The 15,369-nt window shown below is 37.7% G+C and overlaps 1 protein-coding gene across 3 annotated transcripts in view; it reads left to right on the top strand.

Moving 5' to 3' along the window:
* The window catches only part of LOC117325010 (allatostatin-A receptor-like), a 136,979-nt gene extending 122,849 nt beyond the window's left edge, over positions 1–14,130 (top strand). For all 3 annotated transcript variants that reach the window (XM_033880884.1, XM_033880882.1, XM_033880883.1), the window contains exons 4-7: positions 1,346–1,469; positions 6,193–6,395; positions 10,862–11,036; positions 11,340–14,130. In XM_033880884.1, the coding sequence (XP_033736775.1) occupies positions 1,346–1,469; positions 6,193–6,395; positions 10,862–11,036; positions 11,340–11,756 (919 nt within the window). In that variant the 3' untranslated portion in view covers positions 11,757–14,130. The remainder of the gene's footprint in view (positions 1–1,345; positions 1,470–6,192; positions 6,396–10,861; positions 11,037–11,339) is intronic.
* The last annotated feature ends 1,239 nt before the right edge of the window (positions 14,131–15,369 follow it).

A 15,369-nucleotide genomic window follows, 5' to 3' on the forward strand; every position in this document is an offset into this window, starting at 1 on the left:
ATAATTTCATATTCGGTTTGTTTTTTTACCAACTATAGTCATGGCTATACATTTATATCGCCATTGGACTTTTATCAAAAATTAAATACGTGTGACCAGAAAAAAATCTGTTTGAAATGGTGTATATTAGTGTACAGATTGGAGAAATGGTGTGTATTAGTGTACAGATCGGAGAAATGGTGTGTTTTAGTGTACAGGTCGGAGAAATGGTGTGTATTAGTTTACAGATTGGAGAAATGGTGTGTTTTAGTGTACAGGTCAGAGAAATGATGTGTATTAGTGTACAGATTGGAGAAATGGTGTGTATTAGTGTACAGATTGGAGAAATGGTGTGTTTTAGTGTACAGATCGGAGAAATGGTGTGTATTAGTGTACAGATTGGAGAAATGGTGTGTATTAGTGTACAGATTGGAGAAATGGTGTGTATTAGTGTACAGATCGGAGAAATGGTGTGTATTAGTGTACAGATCGGAGAAATGGTGTGTTTTGGTGTACATATTGGAAAAGTCGAATTATCTTATATAACAGAAGGAACGCTTCGTAAGAGTAAATTGATGATTTATGAGACACTATTAAGTTCTATAAAATCTTGCATTAATTGCGCATCTGGAGTATACATTGTGACTGAATCCCTGATTAAATAGTACCGAGAAAGACTGAATGATCATTAAAACACGCTGTAGAAAATTGATCGATTTCCAGTTTACGTTAATAAATGTTGCAATGTCTGAATAATGCATACATTCCAACGATGATTTCCAAAACATGATTCTAAACCGTCGGCGTATTAGTTTCTTACCTCTAGTTACACTGTTTTACTAACACGCTTGTGGTATGTCATATCCATGATAAGACAGCGGAAACTTCAACGGATAATATAATTTAAATCGACAGCAAGTGTCAAAATACGTTAGACGTAATTGAACCAACATTTGTAAGCGTTCCGTTTTTAAAAGGATGGCTGAAGTTTTGATAAACAGAGACTTTAATGTAGCGGAGGACGCATTATCTGGAGTCTCTAATCTAAAAGGCAAAAAAAAACAAAAAAAAAAACGATAAAATATCTAAGAAAGATTACATATAAATCTCAAAACTGAGAAATTATCATGTCCAGTTACATTTCTTCTTTACATGGCTTTATAAACTGTTGTAATACATTATACATGGCAAACAGCTTCTGGTAGGCTACAATATGATAAATACGATTGAGTCATTATCAAGTAAGCACCTAATCAACGTCGTAATGTGGATTAAAACTAAGCTCTTCGGCATTTTAAAACGACAACGGTTGTTATTCTTTCCATCTAACTTCCGGTATTTATGTTTCACTGTCGTATGATTTCAGGTTTATGGCGATACTATTTCCGCTGAGAGCACGATACCTGTGTACTATGCGCCATGCCCGGATTGTCATCCTCTGTATCTGGTTCCAGGCCCTCGTCATGGCTATCCCAGTCTTGTTTGGACAGGTATGGTTCATTTCATCTGTTACTACATGTCAAACCTCATACTAGTATGATCTTTTATGAAACGAGTCTAAGAGTTTTTTTTATTTAAGACAAGAAAAAATGAGTTGGAGACGAGTCTCGTAAAAACTTATATTTAAAGTATTTTATATCACATAACTTAGAAAATTTACATTTTAGGTTGAGTTTAGTTTAGCACAGGTTTTAAGGTAAAAAAAAAACCCGGAAGACATTTTGTTTCGCCGTTCACAATTCATGACGTCACGGCATTGTCCATATGTATGACTGGCACAGCCAATGAAAAATTCCCAGGGTATAGTTCACTAGTGACGTAGCGAAAACATTACACGGACTAATTCACCTGATAACATGTTGTTACAAAAGATAACAGACTCGCCAAGAGACAATTCAAGGCCACGGCTTTATTAACATGCACGCCTCATAGGCATAATGGCAATGTCCAATTTACAAAATCCAATTTTATACATCAATATCATTAAGACTCAAATTTCACAATAGTGTCAAATTTCAATATAGTCACCAAGTTTACTCTTTAAATTTAAACTTGAATATTTACTTATTTAAATTATAAAGTATTATTTAATTCTTTATGCTCTGATAACTTGCCTGAGGTTCTCCAACAGGCCCAATCCAATAACTTGCCTGAGGTTCTCCAACAGGCCCAATCAAATAACTTGCCTGAGGTTCTCCAACAGGCCCAATCCAATAACTTGCCTGAGGTTCTCCAACAGGCCCAGTCCAATAACTTGCCTGAGGTTCTCCAACAGGCCCAATCCAATAACTTGCCTGAGGTTCTTCAACAGGCCCAATAACTGCCTGAGGTTCTCCAACAGGCCCAATAACTTTAGTGTTTGTCGAAGTTCCGCGATAACTTGGAGAATTTGTGTAAATAACACTTTAACCGTCAATCAATATACCGAATATGTGCCAGAGGGTAACCAGCAGACAATCCTAGAAGAATAAATTCACAAGTCAAGAGTTCCGACTACGAATAATTTTCCAATTGTGTAAACGTTGATTTGTACCCCCATCTGTAGCTGATCATGAGAAAGAACCTGAAAAAATAAACAAAAAAGAGGGGAGCAACAACATGTCCACGAAACACCCACAAATACACAATACTTATAAAAGGGAAGGGAGGGAGGGTTTTCGTTGATAACTGTGATCAGGCCGTGACAGAAAACGTATTTCTGGGCTGATGTTGAAAGTTATGTTCCGGTAATTTTCAAAGGATTAACACCAAAATATAACAGACAACCCCTAAGTAGCCCAAAGGCGGTCCTACTTTCATAAATTGATTTATTCATTAGAGAATAAATCTAATTATTTGATAAAACTACACGATCACTTACACAAGATAAACAACAACTTTTCACTAACTACACATCTAACTCTCATGTGATGGACCTCAAGTATAACACTAATCAACATAATACTTATCTGACCGACACGGGTCGTTACACACCAAACTACATAATACTTATCTGACCGACACGGGTCGTTACACACCAAACCACGTAATACTTAACTGACCGACACGGGTCGTTACACACCAAACCATATAATACTTATCTGACCGACACGGGTCGTTACACACCAAACCATGTAATACTTATCTGACCGACACGGGTCGTTACACACCAAACCATATAATACTTATCTGACCGACACGGGTCGTTACACACCAAACCACGTAATACTTATCTGACCGACACGGGTCGTTATACACCAAACCATGTAATACATGTACTTATCTGACCGACACGAGTCGTTACACACCAAACCATGTAATACATGTACTTAGCTGACCGACACGGGTCGTTACACACCAAACCACGTAATACTTATCTGACCGACACGAGTCGTTACAAACCAAACCACGTAATACTTATCTGACCGACACGGGTCGTTACACACCAAACCATGTAATACATGTACTTAGCTGACCGACACGGGTCGTTACACACCAAACCATGTAATACTTATCTGACCGACACGGGTCGTTACACACCAAACCATATAATACTTATCTGACCGACACGGGTCGTTACACACCAAACCATATAATACTTATCTGACCGACCCGGGTCGTTACACACCAAACCATGCAATACTTATCTGACCGACACGAGTCGTTACACACCAAACCATATAATACTTATCTGACCGACACGGGTCGTTACACACCAAACCATATAATACTTATCTGACCGACCCGGGTCGTTACACACCAAACCATGCAATACTTATCTGACCGACACGAGTCGTTACACACCAAACCATGTAATACTTATCTGACCGACACGGGTCGTTACACACCAAACCACGTAATACTTATCTGACCGACACGGGTCGTTACACACCAAACCATGTAATACTTATCTGACCGGCACGAGTCGTTACACACCAAATCATGTAATACTTATCTGACCGACACGAGTCGTTACACACCAAACCAGGTAATACTGATCTGACCGACACGGGTCGTTACACACCAAACCACGTAATACTTATCTGACCGACACGGGTCGTTACACACCAAACCATGTAATACTTATCCGACCGACACGAGTCGTTACACACCAAACCATGTAATACTTATCTGACCGACACGAGTCGTTACACACCAAACCAGTAATACTTATCTGACCGACACGAGTCGTTACAAACCAACCAATATAATATCTATCTGACCGACACGAGTCGTTACAAACCAACCAATATAGTATCTATCTGACCGACACTCGTTACATACGGATCAACATACATTAAACTCCACATCTTACATACATCATTCCATACCCACGCAAATCTCACACAAATTTCCCCTTACATATACAAATCTCGCACGAATATTTGCCACACTCATGAAATATATTATTACGACCAACACTTTGAGATATTCGCATTCGACACGTTCAATTCCTCAGTCCCAATAACTCGAGCCATACATGTATAGTGTCCCGAAGGGAGGGGTTGATATCAGTGTTATCTCATCTCTATCTTACCGTTATATGTCCCTTTGGAATTACTCTGAGGCATCTTAGATATATTCGTTAAACCCAGCAGAAAGTGTCATGCGGGTCATAGTACATGTTCTACGGTAAAATCGCATTGTCTGTCTGAAATACACCAAAAGTGCCCGTCTGCGCTGAAATCTGACCGCAACTTTTAGATTGCTTTCAGACATTTCCCAGACAGTTCGACACAACGTATATATTATTCGACAATTGGATTTTACATTGTAAAACTGAGTAACACAGAGTTCGCGGATATCATGTTGGAATATTTCCGGGAATGCTACTAAATCAAACAAAAATCCGTGGCCTTCAAGAACCCGTTAACTACAAAGATGTAGGACAATTCTGTTTAAACAATCGATAACGTTAGTTTGATCTAATCTGCTTCGCATTTGAAAAGTAAAATAAAACCACTTAAGTATTTAATATACATGAATAAATACGCTCAAGAGATCAGTATAACGCGTTCTCGTTTCGGGTAATACACAGCAGTGAGTCACAACAGTCGATGGATACTATTTCGCATGTCTAGATATTTACAGTTTTACGAGATATCGCCCATGAATCTTTTATAATCTGAAATTTATAGTTCGTCAGTAACGAAGCAAGATTGGAACGGGCTTTTTCTATGACGCTTGAGAACCACAGAATATGATATTTGAACATTTAGATTTTTACTTCACCAATCACGGTCATGTAGCAGTGAGATTGTATGTGATGTTCAATATATCAAATAAAACTGGGATCTCGTTATAGGAATAGTTTCGATAGGATGAGGAAGTAAGAGAGTAACGATAGGACGAAGGAGTGAGAGAGTAGCGATAGGACAAAGAAGTTACAGTTATGACAGGACGAAGAAGTGAGAGAGTAACGTAAGGACGAAGGAGTGAGAGAGTAACGATAGGACGAAGGAGTTTGGTTTGGTTTGGTTTGGTTTATTTTGTTAACGTCCTATTAACAGCTAAGGTCATTTAAGGACGGCCTCCCGTGCATGCGACATGCATGCGTGTTGTGAGTGCGTATGTGTGTTTTGGGAGGCTGTGGTATGTTCGTGTTAAGTCTCCTTGTGATAGGCCGGAACTTTTGCCGATTTATAGTGCTATCTCACTGAAGCATACTGCCGAAGACACCCAGCAGCACACCCCACCCGGTCACATTATACTGACAATGGGCGAACCAGTCGTCCCACTCCAAATATGCTGAGCGCTAAGCAGGAGTAGTAACTACCGTTTTTAATGACTCTGGTATGTCTTGGCCAGGGGACAGAACCCAAAGCCTTCCTCACAGCGGCGAACGCTCAACTAAATGCCAAAAGTGAGGCATTGTCAAGGGAGACATTAGGAAGAAGAAAGTTGTTAAGAAAGAAGAGAAAAGATAAGATCCCAAATTTAGTCGCCACTTACGATCATGCAATGGGAGCAGCAGGTACAATTCTTACGCCCTACCTGCAGGGCAAGGAGTGAGAGAGCAACGATAGGACAAAGAAGTAGCGTAACGATAGGACAAAGAAGTAAGAGAGTAAGAAGTGCAAATGAGTACAGAAAAAAACAACGAGTTTTTGTTACATCTGATTCTTACAGAACACTTATTGCGGCAGTACACCTGAACAGACTCTAATGACAAAAGAACATTGCATGTCTATTTGGTATGTACTGGTGCCGACTACATGTTTTATTTACTTACAGAAACATATTATGGTAGGTTCGACTCGGAAAGCCTATTGGTGCCGAATAGATTTTGTAGAACCAGAACACCACCAAACCTATGAACTCTACATGCTCGTCATCATCTTCGTCATCCCAGTCGGTGTGATGGCTTTCACATACACTTGGATATGTGTGGAGATCTGGTACGTCGTGTCCAAGAGGGCGGTCATGCGCTCAGGCAGGTATGTCACTACAGCCAGGCCTACACCCTGTACAGTTCATCATAACATTCCTAACCACTACAGCCAGGCCTACACCTGTACAGTTCATCATAACATTCCTCACCACTACAGCCAGGCCTACACCTGTACAGTTCATCATAACATTCCTAACCACTACAGCCAGGCCTACACCTGTACAGTTCATCATAACATTCCCAACCACTACAGCCCGGCCTACACCTGTACAGTTCATCATAACATCCCTAACCACTACAGCCCGGCCTACACCTGTACAGTTAGTTCATCATAACATTCCTAACCACTACGGCCAGGCCTACACCTGTACAGTTCATCATAACATTCCTAACCACTACAGCCCGGCCTACACCTGTACAGTTCATCATAACATTCCTAACAACTACAGCCAGGCCTACACCTGTACAGTTCATCATAACATTCCTAACCACTACAGCCAGGCCTACACCTGTACAGTTCATCATAACATTCCTAACCACTACAGCCCGGCCTACACCTGTACAGTTCATCATAACATTCCTAACAACTACAGCCAGGCCTACACCTGTACAGTTCATCATAACATTCCTAACCACTACAGCCAGGCCTACACCTGTACAGTTCATCATAACAAGTAAACGGTGCAATACTACAAATATGTAACTAATCAGAGCTTTTTAATGAAATCATATTACCAGAAGATTTGGAATAACGAACATATACAATAATTAGAGAACATGTTGAAATGATTTTATGTAACCAATTAGAGTTTAAATCATGAAGCATATATTATATACATGTAACTAATGGTAGAACATGTGAAGAGTAACTAGATTTTGTAGGTATATGTTGACTATTCAGCGTGTATGTTACGTTCAATATACCTGTAACTTAAACCAGTCAGGATACTTTCTCTATTTACCGGTATTAAAGAACGAAAGATAAGAAACCCTAATTGTTTTATGCGATGAATCGTAACTTGAGTTTTACCAAGTAGTTTTTGAAACGTTTAATTAGAAATAAAATTCCATTGTAAACATTTGTAAATATCCCTTGACACGTATCCTAAACTCCTGCCTGTCGTGTTATAATAACCAGGCTTCAAGTTAAAGTTCTTTATTACAGGGAGTGAATTAGCTCATCAAAGTCTAGGTATGTATAGTTGAGGATGAATGAAGATTGTTTTACACAAGTCACAAGTTTTCTGTCTTGAGGGTCAATCTTTTCGGGGTTAAACACTAATCTCGGGGGGGGGGGGGGGGGGGGGGGGAATCGGGGGGGGGGGGGGGGTGTCTACATCGTAAACCTCAGGAGAGATTTGTAATGCCATTCGATAAATGTACTGCTGCTATAGGACTGAAGCCGATACGTCACATCCTATGGCGTCACACAGCCTTCCGGGCGGTAAAGTTTGTTTTACATCCCTGGAGATATCTAGGGTTAAACTATTCTCATTGATATACAAATCTTATCAGAAGATGGTTTAAAGCATTACCAGAAACGATGAGCTGGGAATCGTTTGACACAAAAGTTATCTGACTTGATGTCTAGGTCGATAAGTGACTATCTGGCCGCTGATCTGATTCCTTAGGGTATTTAAATCGTGTACCTTTCGTGTTAAATTCAATGCACGTAAGAGATGCATTTGTTGTCATAGACTGGAGATTCAATGACGAGTTTGGTTTTAACGGCAAATGCAATGGTCTATTCTGCAATAATCATCATTAGACATATACCTGTATATAAATATATATATATTAGCACTAGAAATTATCCAATTCCGTGTCCTCATTTTCGAATGCCTCTGTTACATTTCTATTGTCCCCTCAAATCGCTGTTTACAAAATTGCACGATATTTTACTCTCTTATTTGATAAAATAGCAAATCCTTGCTTGACATAGCAGTCTATTATTTTGGCGTCGCTGTTACAATTCGTAATTAGACAGAACAGTCTATTATTCTGGTGTCGGTGTACAATTCGTAACTAGACAGAACAGTCTATTATTCTGTCGTCGGTGTTACAATTCGTAACTAGACAGAACAGTCTATTATTCTGGCCCGCTGTTACAATTCGTAACTAGACAGAGCAGTCTATTATTCTGACGTCGGTTTTACAATTCGTAATTAGACAGAACAGTCTATTATTCTGGCCCGGTGTTACAATTCGTAACTAGACAGAACAGTCTATTATTCTGGCCCCGTGTTACAATTCGTAACTAGACAGAACAGTCTATTATTCTGGCCCGGTGTTACAATTCGTAACTAGACAGAACAGTCTATTATTCTGGCCCCGTGTTACAATTCGTAACTAGACAGAACAGTCTATTATTCTGGTGTCGGTGTTACAATTCATAACTAGACAGAACAGTCTATTATTCTGGCCCCGTGTTACAATTCGTAACTAGACAGAACAGTCTATTATTCTGGCCCCGTGTTACAATTCGTAACTAGACAGAACAGTCTATTATTCTGGTGTCGGTGTTACAATTCGTAACTAGACAGAACAGTCTATTATTCTGACGTCGGTGTTACAATTCGTAACTAGACAGAACAGTCTATTATTCTGACGTCGGTGTTACAATTCGTAACTAGACAGAACAGTCTATTATTCTGACGTCGGTGTTACAATTCGTAACTAGACAGAACAGTCTATTATTCTGTCGTCGGTGTTACAATTCGTAACTAGACAGAACAGTCTATTATTCTGACGTCGGTGTTACAATTCGTAACTAGACAGAACAGTCTATTATTCTGGCCCCGTATTACAATTCGTAACTAGACAGAACAGTCTATTATTCTGGCATCGGTGTTACAATTCGTGGCTAGACAGAATAGTGTATCCATTTGATATGCGGGAAAAGACAACGCATGGAAGCGAGATATTGCATTGGTCATGGCGAACCAAACCGACTACCCTACCTCACCCGTGATTCTCGATATGAAGTACAATGTAATGAATGAACCATCAGAAAAAATAACAAATATACAACAAAATACATAAAATGTAGTTAAACGCTGGCCAAAGTCGTAGTGATTTGAATGAAACGTTCGAAGCATTTAACATAGACGTATGCATCAAGCTTCCCTTTTCCGTGTTGTACAGTGGTTGCTAGGTCGGTGTCATTTGGTACGAATATTGTACCAACAGAATAAAGAAGAACACACACATTTTCATCATTCTACTTACCTTTTTTACGAATTTATATCCTAAACACAAAAATGTAAACATATCAGAACATTTGTCTCGTGTCCTTAAACTGATAAGAGATAAGAGATAAGACATTATATATAAGTTGTGAACCCCAAACAGAGAATAAACTTTTCCTTTACGAACTATATCTTGTCGCGTAATTATTTCGTTCATAGAATTTAGTTACTACGTTGAGAGAATTTGAATGTGACATTTGTAAGTAAAGTAGTTATGGGATAAACATGTACCCAAACGAGTGACGATTGTTTATCATGTTTATCTAGCTCAAGTAAGATAAACATGTTAAACAACCCTCAGGTGTTTGGGAACCTCTATTTTTTGTCATAATTGTAAATGGTTACGTCATGAGTTTCAATTTGAAAAACAAATATCTAGCGTCACAATAATTAAACACATAACATATTTATGGAAATTTGATCACGTCACATCTGGTCCTACATGTAGTTTAGAGCCTGATCGTAGCTGAAATCATCAAGTACCTCGTTCTGACAATGATTTTGGTTGTATTATGTAATGTTATGTTATATTGCATTGTATTATGTCACGTTATGGGGAAATAAAATAACATAAACACTCTACATCTACTCAAATGTTACAAATAAAATGCATTTACAATTTAAATTTGCAAGTAAAATACTACTTCTTTTAATTGATGAAATGCTTTCTTTCCTTGAAGAGCAGATGGGCCATTCAAAGTAACGTAACATACAATAACATGATTCATAGGTGATATCGTGAAGTCAATAGAAACTCTTGTTTAACACGTACTTAACGTTAACATGGTACGATTAGTTGTTACGTTACTTCTGACGACTGACAGTATTATTCAGGGTCCATGAGACGCTTGTTTGCTAGGTTATTTCTGAATACTATCCGAACCAGAGTACTCTCGTCCCGCGGCCATCTTTATCAATCTAATTTCTGTCTGCGTCAATTGGTTGTCTACTCTGATTTATAGTTATACATTTTCTGAGGTCATTACGTCTTTCACTGACCAAACTGTATTTAAACACTGCCATTATATGATGTATCTGTACAGAACATCATAATCTAATACTAATACCATCTGAGTATAGCCGGACCCTTTTGACCTCCCGGCCATTTTTTGCTGATAAAAACGACATAATGTGTTCTAATACACATTAACTAGCCTACTCGCCTTAATTCACAAAAATCCCATTTCTAAATAAAGCATTTCCCAACTAACATTTTAGGGATGATGACTGGACACTCACTATGAAATCCATTTCTTTGTTTTAGTGAATGTCAATATAAAGAAGCCCGGTCTTCTACGTCTCCGTCATATACGATGACGTCACAAAGATCCTCGTCTAATGTATATCCAGCATACGGGGACTCGACACGAGGAACATCCGGGGACTCGACGAGACGTATGCCAGTCAAAAGTACAGACGACACGCGCACACGTAAACAGGTGACGAAGGTTATTGCTTCAAAATGGCGACCTTCCATAAGTCGTAATATCATGTCAAGCCTTGTGGTTCAATTGTACTATTTTATTATAACGAGTATATATTGATTATGCTTATACTTTCCAATCTAGACTATTTATTGCGAGTGTATGTATTATAGTTTTATCCGTTTTATCCCTACATAGCCCTAGATAATGAAGATCATAACATAAACGTAATAACAAATAAATAGTTATACAAAAAGAGAGCTTCAGATTATTATAAGATGTTAGTGTGACACGAACCTTGTTCCTTTGTCTCTCTAGGTTATCATCATGCTGATCGTCGTAGTACTGCTATTCGCGGTGTGCTGGGGTCCAATCCTCATCAACAATGTTCTCGTGTCCTTCAAGGTACTGGACGGTTTCCACATATACTACTTGAAGCCGATGCGCCTAGCTTTCCACCTCATGTCATATGCAAACAGTTGTGTGAACCCTATTGTGTACGGTTTCATGTCACGGAACTTCAGGGAAAGTTTCAAAAAAGCGTTATCGACTTGTTGCAAAGGAAAACGGAAGTCTCGTTTAGCGATACTCGATACCACGAGAACTTCCATTTTGAAATCGAGCAACGGAAGTGACGAAAAAGACAATGGCTACACCACTACAGAGACAGCTTTTCGTTCACCATCTAAAGGTTCTATAACAATAGAAAACAAGCAAATGGATAGACTGGGATGATTGTCTGATGAAACATGCTGGTAGTGGAAACATCGACGATACTTGGGGTTGTTCTACAATTACAAGTTAACTACAATGTAACTACATGTATGTAGGTCAATATGTAAATAACAATTCGGAAGATTTCAACTATTGTACAACGTGGTCAGATAGATATTGTTGAGAGACTTATATTACAAAGTTGTGTTAAGAAAATAATGATCAGTATGTAGTGCATGCGTATTGTGTAACATTGATGAGACTATCAGGAATTCAGGGTATTGTTTCCGTTTAGAAGTGAATTATGTGAATGTATTATGTTTTTTTTTATTAGCTGAATTCACAATAAAAATGTCCATTACTTTGTTGCCATTAAATCACCAATGTCAATAATTTACTTTTGGGAATAACCTGTGACCGAATTATACGACGGTTAAAAACGAGGAAAACGACTTTGATGTAGTTAGAGGTCATTTGCTACCTGGTTTGTCAGCATTTATGAAAAGTATTGTCTATTAATTCCCTGTGACAAGCATGGACGAGAAAAGAAAAATAATGTTACGGCTTCCGAGTAAGAACAAATTAGCGAGTTCACATCACATCCTATTATTTCACCATAGTAATGTATTTGGATGATTCTGATTCGTCATGAACACCTTTGATATTATAATGCTTGTCCATTTTTTTTCTTTGTTTGTTTTTTGTCTTTTGTTGGTTTTTTTCTGGCTTTTTTCACTAATGTTAGCCTTATTTAATCAAGTGGTCATTGCAGAAGAGATAATACTGCCTTTTAGATTGGCTAATATGAAATCAAAGAGCAAGTGATGTATGGAATTGGAATACATTTTTTTCTTCTAGTTATTGAAAAATATTGATGATACGTATGGTCTTTAATTTGGTATCTCGTAATAGTAAAAGTTGTTTAAACTGTTGTTCACTAGAAAGGAATATTGAATACAGCTGCAATAGTGTATGCAAAACATATCCAATCTGTTGTTTATGGATTAAACAAGACTCTCTCTGTTGTTTATGGATTAAACAAGACCCTCTCTGTTGTTTATGGATTAAACAAGACCCTCTTTGTTGTTTATGGATTAAACGGGAACCAACTTGTTGTTTATGGATTTAATATAACCCAATCTGTTGTTTATGGATTAAACAAGACCCTCTCTGTTGTTTATGGATCAAACATGAACCAATCTGTTGTTTATGGATTAAACGGGAACCAATCTGTTGTTAATTGATTAAACAAGACCCTCTCTGTTGTTTATGGATTAAACATGAACCAATCTGTTGTTATGGATTAAACGGGAACCAATCTGTTGTTAATTGATTAAACAATACCCTCTCTGTTGTTTATGGATTAAACGGGAACCAATTTGTTGTTTATGGATTTAATATAACCCATTCTGTTGTTTATGGATTAAATAGGACCTAATATTTTGTTTATTGATTAGACAGTACCAAATCTGTTGTTTATTGATTAAATAGGAAAACAAATATGTTGTTTATGGATAAAAATACCACTTTAAGTCTTAGCAAAATAGCAAATCTGGTCTATCTTTGGTTTTGTACAGGAATATAATAAAGGTAAGACATAGTCTACTTTAATACAAACAAATTACTTCAAATGAATGGTTATGTTTTTTTCTGTTTTTTTTTTTAAATGTTAAACCATGAAGCAAACGATAAAATGTTTTTAAGGCATGGCAGTATATCACCGTGAAGTTCTGTGTCACTATTCAGTAGACACGGAAGGTATAAAGAGACCCTGTTCTATCTGTAGGACGAACTATAAATTGGTTCCTTTTATTACATAGGATGAAATATGATTAAATGTTTATAGTCCTATATCATATCTGTATGGAATTAAAGAAAAAAGATTATGAAGAAACTTTTGACGTGACTACAAAAATTGTGTACACTATAAGGAGTAGGAAACCGACTCTAGTCATCGGAACAATTGACAGAGCACTGTTGTAGATGTTCTGTAGTGTTCTTGGGAATAACTTATCATAGTCACCGGAACAATTGACAGAGCACTGTTGTAGATGTTCTGTAGTGCTCTTGAGGATAACTGATCTTAATCACCGGCGTCTTAAGTAGCGTCCTTGTTGTCACACTTACGTAGGTTGAATTTCATCAAGGTCATGGTAATGCAACGTGGTTTTTCGGTGACACTGTCTTGACATAAATAGACACAGGATTGTTTTACTGGATAGCTCTACACTATAGCGGGGACGGCTGGTCAGGGATTCCTGTGTGATTACTATGACCGATAGATGCTTGGTAAATGCCAAGATTCTGTGATACATTTTGTCTAATGTAAATGTTCACATGCGACGACCAATTGTCTCGAAACTTCAAAAGGAAATAAAGTAATGTGATTTGATTACATAGTATCAACTTGTGTTATCTTTACAGGCATTTCACTCAGTGACCTTCATTGTATTCTGATTTGTTTGAATGAGAAAAAGATCAATCTCAGGTGCCGTTGGCAAGTGTAATTCCCTCTCAGATCTGCGTGCCACAAACATGGATCGATCACCCCGAATCGTAAAAGATGATTCTTCAGGGAATCGGTTGAACCGATCATCAGATCAGGAAATATCTGTAAATTATATTGCTTTATTATTTATAACATGTTAAAATGACACTATTTCCTTTAAAGTGTTCTGTTATAACAGTAACGAAAATCTCTGTTCTCCACAAGCCCTTGGACTTATAGAATTATACTGTTGCATAGTTAAAGATTGAACGTCATTTCCATACTATTTACGGCACTATAAACGCAGTTGACAACGAACATATTCTGAGGTGCGTTAAGGGATGTGCAGCAAAATATATCTGAAATTCGTATAAAGCCTTTACCACACGAAGGTATTGTATTGCAACTGATGGAATATATGGACTAGTGACAGGTCGTCTCTCATAGAAACAAATGAATAAAACAGAGCAATCCTCGGTTATGACAATGCTAGGTGGAATTACTGAGAGGAGCTCGTATAAATACAAATTGTTATTTCAATAACAAAATCCCTATACAATCAAGATAAACCAACTTTTGTAAATAAGCGTAATACATGGGAGTATTTAATGTTATTACAAAGTTTCTCGACAAAACATTTTTAGTGTGCAATAAATATTTCAAATGTGTTTGGCTCTACATGCGTAAATATTGTGTCTAGTCCAACTGATTAGAAGCATATTTTGACAGCAGAAGTACATAATATATCATAGAATTCTTTAGTTGAATTCAGCATTGGGAATGATTGGGGCTTTTACTGGGTTAAAATGGTACAACACGTGCACGTGACAGGATGTTTACATGGTGTTGACAGGAAGTACAAACAGAGTGTGAAAGAACAACATTTTACTGAATTCATTTCTGTACATTAGGTACTCCGTAGGGAGTAGCCTATGATCAGAGTGGCAGGAATGTAAAACTCGCAGCTTTATGGGAAATAGTTGTGTAGATGTTTGTAACTGGATGGAGCTAGTAACAAAAAATAGCATTTTACGTCAATTGTTCTAAGGTCGAACGGCCATATCTGCCACGTTGCAAAGAATTTTCAATATGGCAAAAAAATGAAAGTGAGTTATGAACAAACTAAAGAAGACTACTGACACATAA

Source organism: Pecten maximus, chromosome 4 (genome assembly GCF_902652985.1).
Source record: "Pecten maximus chromosome 4, xPecMax1.1, whole genome shotgun sequence".
In the NCBI taxonomy this organism is placed as follows: Eukaryota; Metazoa; Mollusca; class Bivalvia; order Pectinida; family Pectinidae; genus Pecten; species Pecten maximus.